At 27.7% G+C, this 15,979-nt stretch overlaps 1 protein-coding gene across 1 annotated transcript in view; it reads right to left on the minus strand.

Annotated features, from left to right (window-relative positions):
• Window positions 1-1,029: 1,029 nt before the first annotated feature.
• The window catches only part of LOC107451737 (cysteine and glycine-rich protein 1), a 58,577-nt gene continuing 43,627 nt past the window's right edge, over window positions 1,030-15,979 (minus strand). Inside the window, exons 4-6 of the mRNA XM_071179017.1 lie at window positions 15,657-15,807; window positions 12,552-12,648; window positions 1,030-7,215 (exon numbers count right to left, since the gene is read on the minus strand). Coding sequence (XP_071035118.1) covers window positions 7,142-7,215; window positions 12,552-12,648; window positions 15,657-15,807 — 322 coding nt within the window. The 3' untranslated portion in view covers window positions 1,030-7,141. The remainder of the gene's footprint in view (window positions 7,216-12,551; window positions 12,649-15,656; window positions 15,808-15,979) is intronic.

The raw sequence follows: 15,979 nt of genomic DNA on the forward strand, positions 1-15,979 counted from the left end.
CGATTTCAGAGGGTGAAAAATGAAGCATGAAATTGAGAATATCTGCCAAAATGCAGCAGAGTTGCATGAATCTCACCAAAACTAGCTCAGTAGATGCACATATGGACTCCCAAGTATTTCATCAAACATGTACAATGATTGGCGCTTTCATACGCTGAATAGAACAATGTGGAAACCACACTTTTGTATAATACATGGCAAAAATCGACATGGAAAAGAAAAAATCTCACTTTCGAAAAGGGAAAATTAAGCACTTTTTAAAAACACCAAATAAAAAAAGCACCTTTAAGGGCTTTTAAAAAACGTAAATCAAAATTAAGCACCTTTTAAAAACGCTATGCACCCTGTTTAACGTGCATCAGTCACCATTTACTACACAGGCAGTCTCCGGCCGGCTGGGATCGAACCCACAAACTCTTAGACCTGGGCCAAGTGCCCTACCAACCAGGTTATCCTGGCCCTTCTGTAGAAAATTTAATGCTGTTACAAAAGTAGTTTCACATGCCCAGATTATTCTTTCATCAAATGACCCTTCACCACAAACCAGTGAAACACTCTTTTTATAACAATACTAGCAAGATGAAGTTTCTGGAAATTTATTATAAAGCACCTATCAAGCTGTACGTTTTGAAAGATAGAAAGGAGAAAATACAAGGTGAAACTGATAAGAAGAGGAGATATTCTTTGGAACAAAAAAAAAGAAGAAAATTAGAATTGGAACAAGGTACGTATTAACATTTTAGTATGTAACATGTAAGTAAGAATTTGCTTTAATTGCAAAATAAGTAAATGGAAAACACAAAAAAATTGGAAAAAAAAAATCATCCTTATTTAATGGAACACAACATGATTTTTTTTTCAGAGGAGGTTCTAACCCCCCCCCCCCTGGATACACCAATGTGTGACTATAAAGCCATATTTAAGCAGCAGTTGGTACTGCTCCTCATGTGAATTCTCATTACGTATAATGCGTACTGAAAATAAAATAGTATTTAATTGTGTTGTATACTCCGATAAAGAGGACACAAGTTCAGATCTGCATTTTATTACTAAAATACAGTAATTTTTTAAAGGTTATAAATTTCACACACTACAAAAGGGTAGTTATTTTAGCTCGATATAACATTTTCTCAAAATATAACTATCAATTTAAATTACATACATTATTTCCAAGATGACGCTACATAATTCCTTGTTGAGTTAATACAAAGGTAGATAGTTCAACAAAATTACTATAATATTGGGGTACAAAGTTTAACTGCTTCTATAGTATATTAAAACAAAGTGGATAGTTATAAATCAGTCTTTGTGCAACAAATGACTTGTGACAAGGTAATAAATTATTGCACAAATAATGAAATAAAAGTTTACAACAGCATTTTTAAATCTTCGAATTTACAATTAATTTCAAAGAAAAATAAGCAGAAATAATGAAATTTAACAACAAAAAAAAAAAGCAAATGACAGAAAATAGGTTTATATTTTGTAAAACTTTTTCATTAACAATCTTTAGGTAAATCATCAAAAAAATGTCAGTTTACGATTCAAAACTTATTTAACTGAAATATAGTTATTACAGCAAATCAAATTTCAGTAATTGAAAAAAAAATCTTTATAAACATAGCCTTCTTCACGTATGGACACTACTTGATTCAGGTTATAAAATTTAACTTAACCCTATAAATAATAATAATAAAAAAAAAACACAATATTTCCGTTGTCATGTTTAAAACTTATCACACAACCATAGACATAAACAAGTTTTATAAAAATTGAGGTAGAATAAATGATTAAAATAAAAAAAATTCATAATAAAATCAAAGTTTAAATTAAAAAAGAAAATATTTTGAAAAGCATAATATAATCAACAATCTAAAATGTAACACATCTATTTACACATAAAACACTGAAAATGAAATAGAAAAAAAATAAACATATGATAATATTAAGAAATAAACAGAATAAAAATGCTTGGTCCACAAAAATTGGAATAATAAAAATAAAATTTCTTAGATAAAAAATATTTTGTTTCAAATAAAGAGGGTTTCCTTACAGAAAATTAATAAAATGGAAAATAAGTAAATATACGTATAAATAAATGAACACACATACCTGCCTATTAACAGTGTTTTTCAAAACTCTTTCACCGAGACAAATAAAAAAAATTTGAAGATGTTCCTAGCAGTCATGCTCAGTATTGATTTGTTAGATTTAAACATCCTTTTCACATTTTTTTTAATTCAATATATTAATTTATAATTCTAGTATATCCTTTCTGAGCTTTTTTTTCCAAAAGGATTCTAAAAATATATATTAAGGATGGTCGATACAAATCACCTTTTACAAATGCATAAGCAGATGTTTAAAGATTTTATAATTTATAAGACTCTTTATACAGTGATTATAATGATTTTTTTATAGCTATTTTTATACTTATGCTCTAAAATATTGGAAGAAAATTAACTTTCTATGCATTGAAACACTATACAATTGTCAATTAGATAATATGATTGTAGACAAGCTAAAATTGTTAATAAAATTCATTAGACGCAAATGAAAAAAAAAACAAAAACATATTTTATGCATATGCTGTTTCTATAAGTATTTATTGAACATTTTAACACTTCATGAGGGAGCTTTCAAACATCAATTCCTATTGAATGCCAACAAAATAGAACCACAAAAGGTAAATACTTGAAGGAATGAATAAGTTTTTTAATAAGAAAAAATGGAATTTATAACTTAACCCTCCGAAAGCCTTAAAGGAATACTCTTGCAATTAGTCCTGCAACTTTTTCTGCAAAACAACTTTCTTTTTCAAATGAAATTCTGAGAGAGATATCTTTAAACAGTCGAACACAGGTTCATATGCCAGTTAAAACTCTCTTAGAAGGTAGATAAATAAATAAAAAATTCTAAAAGCAAATTAAAAAAGTTTCCGAAATTCAGTAAAAATGGAATTCATATTTCGTACAGAGAGGTAGAAATGATATTTTGTGGAAATCTTTTGTACTGTACCATCATTATTTAATGTTACAATCAAACTACAAATTATAATTTTCATATCGTTCTGGTACCGTAGTCATAAATAAAAAAATTTCTACTCTTTTTCTTTTTTTGGTGTTATATTATCACTTTGACTAAGATTTTAATTTTAAAAAAAAAATGAAACAGAGATGCATGAATCTGTGATTATTTTTGTTATCTTGAGAATTACATTTTTTTCTCAAGAAAAAATATTATCTTCAAAACTAACAAACTTTACACAGTGTGGCAAAAAAACTCGGACAAAGTCATTTCATCACAGAATGTTAGAATGGAAATTACTAGTTTCTTTTTAATTCATATGTTCAATAAATTATAAAATGTTTTACATATATCTCTTAGTTTTTACATATCGTTTTTTTTTTTATGCCACGCAAAATCCATAAATTACACGCAAAGTAAGATGTAATCCATATGCCATGGATTGCATCATTTTTTACTTGTAATTCACAATCAAATTACATTTGTGCCTCAGAGGTAAAAATTCAAATAAACGTTTGTGTCCCTGCATTGCTGCGAAAGGCAACCAGTTTGCAACCAATGAAAAAAATTTTTTAGTAAAGGTATACTCTTATTAATATTTGTCATAACTTACAATAATTATAATTTTAATTAATCAAATTAACTAATAATATGCATAATTAAATTTTTTTTATTTATTAATTAATTAATTTTTAATAAAGTTATATTAAAAATTCTTTGTCCCAGTTTTTTTGCTGCACCTTCTATTTATTAAATCTCAAAAATATTTTCGTTGATATAATTACTAGTGGGTAAAAGTAATTAAAAGCAAAGGAAATGTAGATGGTTGTGAAAAATGATTACAATTCAAAATGTTGTATGCTGTTCAAATTAGTTATAACTAGTGCTAAGTGACATCACAATTTCAATATTATGATAGATTATTCGAAAATATAAACATTTCAGCTCTGCTGAGTTAAATTATTTTAACAATAGGCACACTTTTTACAACTGAATGGAATTAAAAAGTTTAAACATTTTTATCACTAATTATTTAAAACACTCAATGAGAAATTTTAAATATATAACAATAGATATTAAAAAAAGTTAGAATCGACATTCACCATAGCAATAAAGGTCGATGATAATGATCACTTCATTATTGAATTTGACAATTATCTTGTTGATAACGATTAAGATATTATGGTATTTGACAGTTACTGTTGCTTATAACAATCATGCTATTATTGATATTGATGTTTGCAGTATCAGAATACATTATAAGAATATATTTTAGAATATTACTGTAGTAGCATTTCAAAAAATATTGATTATTTCAGGAAATATTGCAGAACTCTGCTAGTAAATATTTTTATTGATATAAATAATGCCAAAATGCTCACTAAAAAACTATGACCATTCAACAATTTTTTGAAAAGTACAATTAAAATTTATGTTTCATAATCATGCAAAAACAAATTCTCTTATTCAAAGTATACTCTTTGAAAGTTCCCTCTTCAAAAAAAAAAAAAAAAGAAAAGAAAAAAATCATCCTCTACAGAAAATCTTTGTAAATATTCTGTTGGATTGAAAAATTAAGCTAATCAGACAGAAATTTCAAAAAAGTCAATTCTGAATATGTACTATGATAAATTTGCTTATTTTGCGGAAATAAACAGCCAAAGCATTTACAACACCATTAAAAAAATATATTTCCAATTCTCAGTATTATTTTGAAATACTTTTTTCCTTGAACAAGAAGTATGGCTATTTAGAGCTAAATAAAATGTTATCAAAATCTTGAGAATTTAATTACAGATCATTTGTTGTAAATTAGATTCGTACAAGATTAATTTTCAGTTTAGAGTTGATAGCCGAATAATGATAAAATATGGAGAATATAACATGAACGAAAAATATGGAGACTTTACTTACTCCAAAAAAAATACTGATTTCGTTACTATTTTATCTGATCAATGAAATTTTTTAAATCTTTGTGGAATGTTTGAAATATCAGAGCTCCAAGTTCACTAATTTATAACTACCCAGTACCAAACAATTCTTGAACATTGTCAACACTGAAATTTAAATTAGTTTTGTTTTAATCAGTCATACAAGCAATTTATGTCAAAACACAAAATAAAAATTTAATTATTAAACATTGTTTGGCATCATTATTTAAAATTTGAAGCTATTAACAACAACATGTAAACAGATTGTTTTGGCAACATTTTCTAGCAGTAAATTGAATTTGTAGGAAAAAAGTTGATCATAGGCAACATACAGTTAAAATTTCCAATATTAATTTAGTTCCTAAACTATTACTACACTAGATCAAATTTAACAAAGTGCAACTTTTTCATACAATATTAGTTGAGCTACAAACAATAGAAGATCTACATAAAGCCATTCTAGAAACTATAACTCGCTATAAACCATACTATTTTTGCCGGCGTAAACAATGAAAATTAACAACTAGTCTTTTTTCATTTTGTGATGTAGTGAAGTTAGCTGGTAACCAAGTTTACAGGGTTGCCACAGAAAAAAATGAACAAAATAGTTGCCAAAAACATGAAAATAGCAGCAAAAAACTAGGAAATAGTTGCCTAACTAAAAACAAAAATTCATCAAAAATATGACTAAAATTTTGCTAATGACTTAATTGTCATATACCATGATCATTCAGGTGGCAAATATGATAATTTTTATATAAACGTAAATGTTTATATACATAAAGTGATCACTCAAATTCAAAATTCAGGCATCGTAATATCGTATAAATTTTTTATTTTTTTAAAAAATCATGCGGAATTTCGTAGCAATAATCATTGAAAAGACGATCGAAAAATGAAATAGACTTACAATGGAGTCTGTGTAGATTGAACGAATTAAAAAGTGAAGACTCAAATTTGCAATTCAAAATTTTCACAATTTTTTATTTTTTGAGAAAAAAAAAGTTCAATGTGTTCAGAAACTATATTGTGGGGTGCCGATTTTCCATCCAATTTATGCTTTAAAAAAAACATTGCTAAGAGTTCTGAAAAGTCTCCTAATAGTCTCCTTTTCCTGAAAATAGATGCTTTTTTAGCCTTTTCAGGCAAAAAAATTGCCATAGTCGCCTCATGCCAAAAATAGTTGCATTTTAGTCGTCTGTGGCAACCCTGAATTTACAGGAAAAACATAAATATTTGCTACAAATTCGTTCAAAATCTAAACAAATACTTGCTTGTTCCTCTTTAATCTGTGGAACCTTTTTCCTACTACGAACAATAACTACAGTTAAGTCAAATGTTTACAGAGAAAGCGAAAAAGTTCAGAGGGTTCAACCCTCATTAGTTGCCTATTGCATTAGAGAAATTTCTGTAATTAAGCGAAAGTCATTCATTATTCACAGAAAATTAATTGCTAAGGTGGCTAAACACTCAAAAAAAAAAAAAAAAAAAACTAAAGCTTATGATTCTTGTTTTTGTTAATTTTAATATTTTCGATAATTTCAGTTATTTTCCTTTAAATAAGAGACACTTAAAAGTATTTTCATGTTTTAATTTAACTTCCATCTAATTATTATTTTAAAGTATTTAATTATCAATTAGCTCCAGATATATATATTGTGCATTTAACAGATAAGGTAAGCTTAATGATATGTGAAATGATCGATATAACTTAAAATTCTATAGAACACAAAGCCTGTTTCTCAAGATTTGCTTTATAAAGATCTTCTACAGTTATTATAACAATTGATATTAACAGTACTAATTATTCTAGTAGATTAAAATATATTTATATTATTACTAATAAAGTGAAAATAAATAAAAACATTATTAGTTAAAAGCAAAATCTACTGATGCTAACTATTAAATTTTGATTTAAAGTTGTGCTAAGATATAAACAAAATAATGCAACATAAATGCAACACAAAAAAGCACAATGTATACAAACAAACAATGAATAACGTATAGTTTGAAAAATGACAAGATATTAGGCAATTTACAAAATTAGTCTTTTTAAAATCAAAGCAAACCGCTTTTAGTGCAGCTGCCTTAAATCAGCTCTTTTGTTTCTTCTTGGAAATGTGTCATGAATAGATGCTATAAGGGACTGGGAAAAAAAAGATAAAAGTTCTTGTGCATCTCAATTAAGACATTTGGAGAGTGCCAGCTCCACTGCCATATCCATAGCCTTTGGGTCCATACATTTTCCCGTAGCAGGCTGGAAATTTAAAAAAAAATCATATATATTCATTAGAAAATACAGTTAAAGTCTGTTATAACAGCAATTCATAATAAAAGACAAAAATTGTTGCTATAGGGAGATTGCCGTTATAAGTAAGTGCTCATATTTAGTGTTCAAATGGCAATAATAAAACGAAAAATTTAATTGATATACAGGGAAACCTCCAAGAAAGATCACCTCTGCGTAGCGACCTTCTCTATTTAAGATCACTTTTGGGAGGCACTGAACTTTTTCCATAAACTTTATGCTGAAGAAAACATTAAGGAGAGACCATCAAAACCTCTCCCTACCAGTAACAGCAAACCTCCGCGGAACACGAAAATGCGGAAAAGGTCACATAAGGAAAACACAAAAAAATATTTTTTTTAAAAATAATTAGACTCAAAAGTGTTCAAGATATTTGTGAGTGGATCTTATTTAAAGAGCTCTTTTTGGCGATCTCTAAAGGAGATTAAAAAAATCTCATGCTGCAGTGCGAGTTGAAACTTAAATTCAATAAAAAAAGTTATTTCAGAAAAAAACTTAGCATCTCAAACAAACCTCTTCTTGTTTTTTAAAACAAACTATTTTTTATGATTTAAAATTAAATGCACACTTAAACAAATAAATAATTGTTTATTAAATTAAAACAGTTCTATCACTCACAATTGGTAAATTTGTTTTTACACATAACTTTATCTGTAGGAGTCATTTTTATTGATGGTAAATTTTATTCATTGATCCAACACAACTGGCTTTCAAGCATCAAGAAAATTACACCGAGTCAAATTAAAATCACTTTCAAAAAATCATGTACCTTCGATAACATTTTAAAGTCAATGGGGGTAACACCAAAGAATGACCAACCTCCATTAATGACTATTTTATTGTGGAATAAAGAGTATTGACTCCTGAGATGTTTCACTGCATTAACCTCGTTTTTTATTTTTATTTTGTACCACTATTTCGACTTACAATACGTCTCAGACAGGAATGTTCAAACAACAAATTTTTCAAATCATAGCAAGCTTTTAAAAGAAGAAATTGAAATAAAGTTATCATTGATAATAGGAATGCTGATCTTAACAATAAGTTGTTAAGAAAGGAATAAGGAGATGAACAAAAGGGGAAATGAAATGCAATATTTTTTAAACATAGTAAAAGTACTTTCTTTTTGTCATAAAGAATGTAATTTACCTGATGGTCACCGACACATTATTTAATAAAAATAAGACCTTCAAACTGTAAGAGGGAAATAATGTTTATAGCTTTTTGGTATTAATGTCAGAAATAAATAAAATCTTTCTATTTAAACCAAGTTCATATAATGCTTATTCAAATAACATAAAAGTGTATTCCCAACAAAATTTTTTGTTGTAATAGCAGAAAACTTTTAATATTTAACTCATACACTTTTTGTATAGTTTATATAGCAATTTAAAGTGACTTGGAAATCTTTTGCAATGGCAGACTTTTCATTATGTGCCACATTCATCAGATGAAATTTTCACTGTACATATAAAATGATTTCATTACAAAAACTAAATTTGAAGTAGTTTATAATCGCTTTAAGCCCATATAATGCGCCAAACAAAGGTCTATGCATTACAAAACTGATAACTATTCAAGTTTGACAATATAATAAAACAATAAATATATAAAAATAACAAAACAATAAATACAAAAAATGTTGTATTGCTAACAAAAATTTTAGCAAAACAGAAGCCACCACATCTGAGGGAATAAGGGTGGTGAAATCCATAATTATGAAAATATAAGGTTTAAGGAAGTAGAGGGGTAATTCCATGGTGATTGACATTACATTTTGATAGGTTTTCTTATTCATGACTATTTATTAATTTTTTTTTAAAAGTTGTATGAGATATTTTTCAATATCCTTATATTATTAGAAAAAGCTGTATATAAAGCTATGCATATAAGAAAAAGGAAAGAAAATTATAAATGATTTACTTAGAATATAAAGATAAAATATAACTGACGTTGCATAAAAAAAGACATGGAGTAAAACATTATATTTTTATTTTAAAATACTCCTTTTTTAAACAGAAAAGGGATTATTTTTTTTAAAATTTATTTAAAAGATTCTTCACATTAACAGGAAACATTGAAAGTACTCATAAAATGACATAGAAAAAGTGGCTAATACAGAAAAAGTTCTAGTGACTATGCTACAAATAAAAACTATATTAACATTTTAATAAACATTTTTTTTTATTAATATTATTATAAAATATTTAAAAACTACAATTTTATTTTTTTTAATCTAAAGTAGTTAATAAAAAAATTGGTTAATAGAGGAATAGCATTAAATGTTTATTGTTTCGTTATGTTGACCTTTGTATTATGGAATTGCCTTGAAGTCACTAAGGCAGCTCCAACATGTTTTAATAATAATAAAAACATGCTATGTTAATAATAAAAACATGTTATAATAATGTTAAAGCACATTCAAATGAAGAATCAGAAAGTTGATTCTTAAACTTTGATGATTAGGATAACAAAGTACAATACTGCAAATGAAAGTTATTTTAAAACATATTAAATGATAATGTAATTCAAATGATTATTTCAGCAAACCTTTACCATTAAAAATGACCATTCGCTATTTTTTCAAGAGTCATTTGGCTAGTTTTTAAAATTAATGATTACATTATTTATATATTTAGATTTTATAAAGGAACGCCACCGTTATGTTTTTTAAAGTATTTTTCTATAATAACTGCTCTGCTAACTTTCATTTTCTTATTTTTTCTTTATTTATATGATTTTAAGTAAAATAATACATAAATTTTGTTTACTTGATAGCATATGAATTTTTAAAAAAATAATACTAGTTTTATATTACATAGTATATAAACAAAGTATTAAAATGAAATCTCAATACCGTTTCACCATATGCAATTTGTATAGTGCTTATTAAAACATTACAAAATAGTATATATTATTCAAGTTTGTCTCAAAAATCAGATAAATTCCAGTAACAATTTTATTTTATATAACACGCTAAAAAATTACTAAAATGAAATCTAAATGTTAATACAAATTCATGGTTTAAGGTATTTATAAAAATTCAAAATAATAAATTATTTGAACTTGCTTCATTTTTTCATAAGCAGTAAATAATTATACAATTATGTAATTTACGTAACATTAATAATAAGCAGTAATATATTATAAAACAATTAAGTTATTTTCATAAAAATATTTTATTGTGAATTCTTGTTTCTCAATCTTTTGCTGAAAAGATTCCTAGTAAGTTACAGTGTTCTCCCTAAGCGTTTTTAGAAGGGCAGTCCGCCCTGAATGCCCTTTGAACCTTATACATGCACTCTCTTTGTCTTTTTTGTAACCATATAGAAAAAGAATTCCATTCCACTGTAGCCATTCTTAAATTTTTTTTTAAATCTTTTTTTCCCATTTTGCAATTTCATAATAACAGCTTTTAAAAATGGCGCAATCAGATTCTATACTAAATTTGCGCCTATTGGTAATCGAAATGGGCTACAAGTGAACTATAAAGAAAGCTATATGGAAGATACATTAAATAATGGTTAGGGTAAACTTTAGATAGGCTTAACTATGGAAGTTAGGGAAACTATATGGAATTGAAAACTTCATTGAACAGTTCTAAAAGAAAGCGCCATGGAAATTTCAAAGAACATTTTTGACAGTTAAATACAAAATGTATTAGAAAACGGGAAAATATCATATTACATTCCTATAAAACTAAGAAGAGAAAGAGAGGGTTAAGACATGGAACCGATCTTCTCCTCAGATGGTGTATTCGAGTGTTGCAATAGCGAATAATAGAAGACTAAAAAAGTTTAAGGTTAAAATACTTTTGACTAACAATAATTTTGAATTGCCCGAAATGCCCTCTTTTTTATATATCATAACAAGCATATTTTTAAATATATTTTATTAATAACACACAGTCGAATTATTATACTTTGATTTTCAAAATTATTATTATTCAAAAGAGAATCCTTGCTTAAACTTGTTCCATTGACATTTCATATAGAATATGCATGAATACCAATAATGATATTCTTAAAAGCTCTTCTAAGAGTACTTATTAGTTTTGACATACAAGATTTTTCAAGACACTTTCAATTGGTTGGAATGAATACATATAACCTATTTTATTGATTATTGAAAAGAAGTCAAATCAATTGAGATTCTCTTAATACAGTTAAAGATATATCTAACACAACTTTGTAAACCCTAAACCACATAAACTTTTTCAAGTGTAAACACTGAAAATAGTAGATAAGCTCTGTCGCAAAGGAAAATAAAAAAGCCACAGTTTAAGTGACTTACACTTGAAGCAATGAGATGATTTTAAACTATATAATCTTGCCGTGAAGAATTATCTGGGCTTTAGAACAGACAAATAACTTATGTATTTTAAAAGTTATTTAACTTTTTTAAAAATCATCAATTTGGCGACATTTTCCAACCCAGGTGAAAATTATCAAAATCACTGCCTAATTCTCAGTTTCTGCAAAATTTTATGAGCAGAGGTAATACAGCATTGGAGTAAGTTTCTAAATACTAAAAAAATTAGATCACAAACACTTTTCACTTCATTCAACTGTGGCTTTTCTCCATTCTGACGTTTTGCGTCATTTTCAAAGTAAACATAGACAGCGTTGGCTTTAGATAGGCTAAACTTGACCAAACAGTCATGAGTAACAGGTGCAAACTCACAGCAGTTATAAAAATACCATATTGTTCGCAAAAAAAAACATAATTTCGTATTACGACGTAGCTTTTGTAGAACAGCCTTGACTTTTAAAATCATTTGTTAAAAGGTGATAATTTCAAAAATAAAACTAATGAACATTAATTCATTTGTTTGTTATTAGTTCTAATGATCCAGAAAACTTTAATTTGTTTCCTTATAAATAATAAAAATTATTTTAAAACAGTTTATGATTGGTATGTTGTAGACTATTATTACTGCTATGTTTAGTAGGGAAATGTAAAGGCATGTTAAATGAACTATAAAATATTAAATTTTATTAAATGAAAAGAATTTCAAAGCATTCTTGCATTTCAAAGTTGGCATTATAAAAAATCTTTTACTCTACAAGCAAATCCAAATGATCTTTTCTATTTTATAATTACAAAATGTTAGAATGTTAGAGACTTTCATTAATAGTTTAAGTTAGTGACTGGTGCTAACTAGTTTTCTAATTAAATAACTACTGCAATTAAATAAGCAGAAGATGACTAAATTAAATAATAAAAATGAATGATAATGTTCAAATTTCCTTATTTATAATTCAGATTTATTAAACAATACATACTTTTGCAGTATATCTCTCCTTCTCTCTCACATAATGTCATCGATTCTAATCTCTTGTGGCACTCCTTGCAATTGAAGCATGTCGTCTTATGCCAGGCCTACAAAAATGGTTTATATGATGAAATGCAAAATTGCACAAGACAATATAGAAAGCATTTTTTATATACATAAGTATATACAAGATACTTTCTACACTGTCCCATAGTACAGAATAATTGTTAACTTATCAAAAAATAAATGTCCAGAATTAAAAATATTAACTTATCAAAAACCAAAAGCATTTGTTCTGGTTCTTAAAACTTGGAAAATTATGGCTGACTACTTTTACATGAGTGAGGATATGTAAAAACGTCACGATAAATATCTATTTTAGGAGTCAAAAGAAAAAAAAAAAGGAAAAATATATTTTTTAGAAAGATACAGCGATTGATGCTTTCAAAAACTAAATAATTAGAAAATAGACATTATATCGACATAAATTAAAAAATTTATACTTCAAATCATTTAGTTATACATTAATTTTACTTTCCTTATGATTTTAAAAAAATAATATAATAAATGTAAGAGTTAGTAAATATCAATTTGCCAAAACAACTAATGCTTTTCTAAATGCATATTAATTACAAATGTGCAGAAAATAAAACAAATCCATAAAACTCTCAGCCCAACTTTAAATAAAGTAATTATGGAATATATTAATTACTCATCTGATTAAATTGCTTTGATAACGATTGGTCAGCAACTGATACTCTTCTTTTATAATTTAAACATTAATGTGTCAACCCTAATAATTCTTTATTTCTTTTCAAGGATGATATAAAAATATGTATAAAAAGTGGTCATTTAAGAAAATCCTGTTTATTTAAAGAATTTTTTCAAAAAATGAAGTTAAAAAAAATACACACAATGAGGAGCTCAATACACACAAAAAATAACAAAATCATTTTTAACCTCTGATTTCCAGTGTCGATATTAATAAAGGAGAGAAGAAACTAAATTAAAACCAGTTCAGTTGAAGGTGCAGTTTAAATGTGATTTAGGTCATTCAAATATTAGGTAAGAACTTAAAGAGGGGAAGGGAATTTTGATAAGTTTACTTTTTACTGACAAGGAGGTGAAAAGGGTGTAAGTGGGAAGCTTTTTTAAGACTCTAAAATCTCTTTAATATCATTTTTTTTAAATGAAAAAAATTTTTTTTTTTAATTGGATATTTGATCAGGATTACATCTTAGCATGTGAAAATCTGATTAGTAGATCAAAAGTTATTAAGGGATTCTGTTTTTCAGTATAATGTGCAAGTTCAGGAAAAAGGGGAATAGAGTGGATAGTTTTTATGAAATTTCTAAAAAAGCTTACAAATCATTATTTTGAACATATCTTGTATTTTTTCAGTTAATATTTTATGACAGTTGTTGAACAGCCGACTCAATTTTCGGGTTTACGACTACTAATGTTCAACTCTGTAGCCATGTAATTTTGAAAACAATTCAGAAGACAAGGACTCCTGGATCAAGTATTGGGAGACATTTGCCTTCAAGGAGGACTTTTTGACGGAACTAACGCGCATTTGCGTTACACGGAGAGGTAGACCACGAGAACCTCCTACGGTTAGCCTGACGACAAGGGGACTGTTACCCATGATCCGTCTACCACTGAGGATATTTCACGTCAGCACTGTGGTTGGTGCAGGCCAGATGAGAAATTCGTATCGACTGGGATTCGAACCCGGTTCAACTCATTGGAAGGCGAACGCTCTATCCCCTGAGCCATCGCGGCTCAGGGGATAGAGCGATTTTCGTATTTACCCGAATTGAAAGTTACACCATGCGATTCGTACTCACGCAACTTAAAAATCGTGAATCGCAATTTCTATTCACGCGATCTAAAAAGCGTCGTCGCAATTCCTATCCACGCCTTTTTAAAACCAATATCACAATTCGTATTCAAGCGAGTTTAAAATCCATTGTCAAGATTTATATTCACGCGTTTTTAAAATCCAATTTTCTGATTCGTATCCACGCAGTTGTAATATCAAACATCAATTTTCGCATGTATACGTGATTTAGAAACTGCGAAATGTGATTCGTATTCGCGAGACCTAAAAATTATGCATCATGATTCGTATTCAACGCGATTTCAAAAAAAAAATCTATATCGCAATTTGTATTCTTGCGTTTTTAAAATCCAATATCGTGATTCATATTCACGTGATTTTAAAATCTAATATCGCGGCTCTTGAAGAAGTTAGGTTTACTCCTTGAATTAGTTACTATAACATGAAGTGCTGTTTTTACTAACATACAATTCTTCTTTTAGAAATTCTTCTTTTCTTTTGCTTGATTTATGTTTCGAACTTTCGAAATGACTATAAAGGTGTGATATATATTTATTGGAAGGTTATTTAATTATAAATGTTTGTTCAAAAAATTATATTAGATACGAAACATGCATTGATATTTTGCACCATCGAGATCGATCTTTTGCGCATAAAATTTTCGGTTTTTTTTACTTTGTGTCACAATTACCCCTGTCAGGGTGCGTAGCCAAATTATTCAACAAAAAATAAGAACAAAACTTAAAAGCACGTTTCAAGTACTTAAAAAATATTTTTAAGCACTTTAAAAAATATATCATAATTACGCAGGGTTGGAAAGTTTTTGAGAACTGACAATTTTATCTTGTTTTAAACGTCATGTCAAAATAATAATAATAATAATAAAAATAAATAAAAAAAAACCTTATGGCATTGTTTTTGACAATTGTCAAAAATCAAGAAATTTTGATTCATGTAAAACGAATGGCGTTTTCATATGCTACGGACTGCCAATACGCCGAAATAGATTGGGATTGAATTAATGGAGAAACCGTTGAATAGAACAATGTAAACAGTGTCTTTTTGCATAATTCGTAGCGAAATTCAACATTTTCAAGGAAAAATTTCATTCTCAAAAAGGGAAAATTAAGCACTTCTTAAAATCACTCAATGAAAAAAGCACCTTTAAGCACTTTTTAAAAACTCTACGCACCCTGCCTGTTACAGTAAAATATAAATTAAATGAAAAGGTGAAAGCAAATATGAATTATATAAAATAAATAAATACATTACCGATCCCCCACCCATCATTTTCTCAGCCATGTAGACAGCTTTTCCACATCGCGGGCAGATGTCTGCACCACCCCATTTCGGCTGTGATGACTTTGACACAACAGGAGCTTGTAAAGGAGCTACATGTGCCTGCGCTACAGCTGGGATATTGCTGCAATCAAGCAATAGTTTTAGACTCAGTAAAATATTAGCATATTCAAAATACAGTACACTCTCGATTATGTAACATCTACCAACATTTGCACTTCTTTGCACTGGACTCTCGTTCGTGAGAACGGGAGCTTGAAGAATCAACGTGCAGTAAACGATTACTAGTGCATGTT

The sequence above is a fragment of the Parasteatoda tepidariorum genome, chromosome 3 (genome assembly GCF_043381705.1).
Source record: "Parasteatoda tepidariorum isolate YZ-2023 chromosome 3, CAS_Ptep_4.0, whole genome shotgun sequence".
NCBI lineage: Eukaryota > Metazoa > Arthropoda > Arachnida > Araneae > Theridiidae > Parasteatoda > Parasteatoda tepidariorum.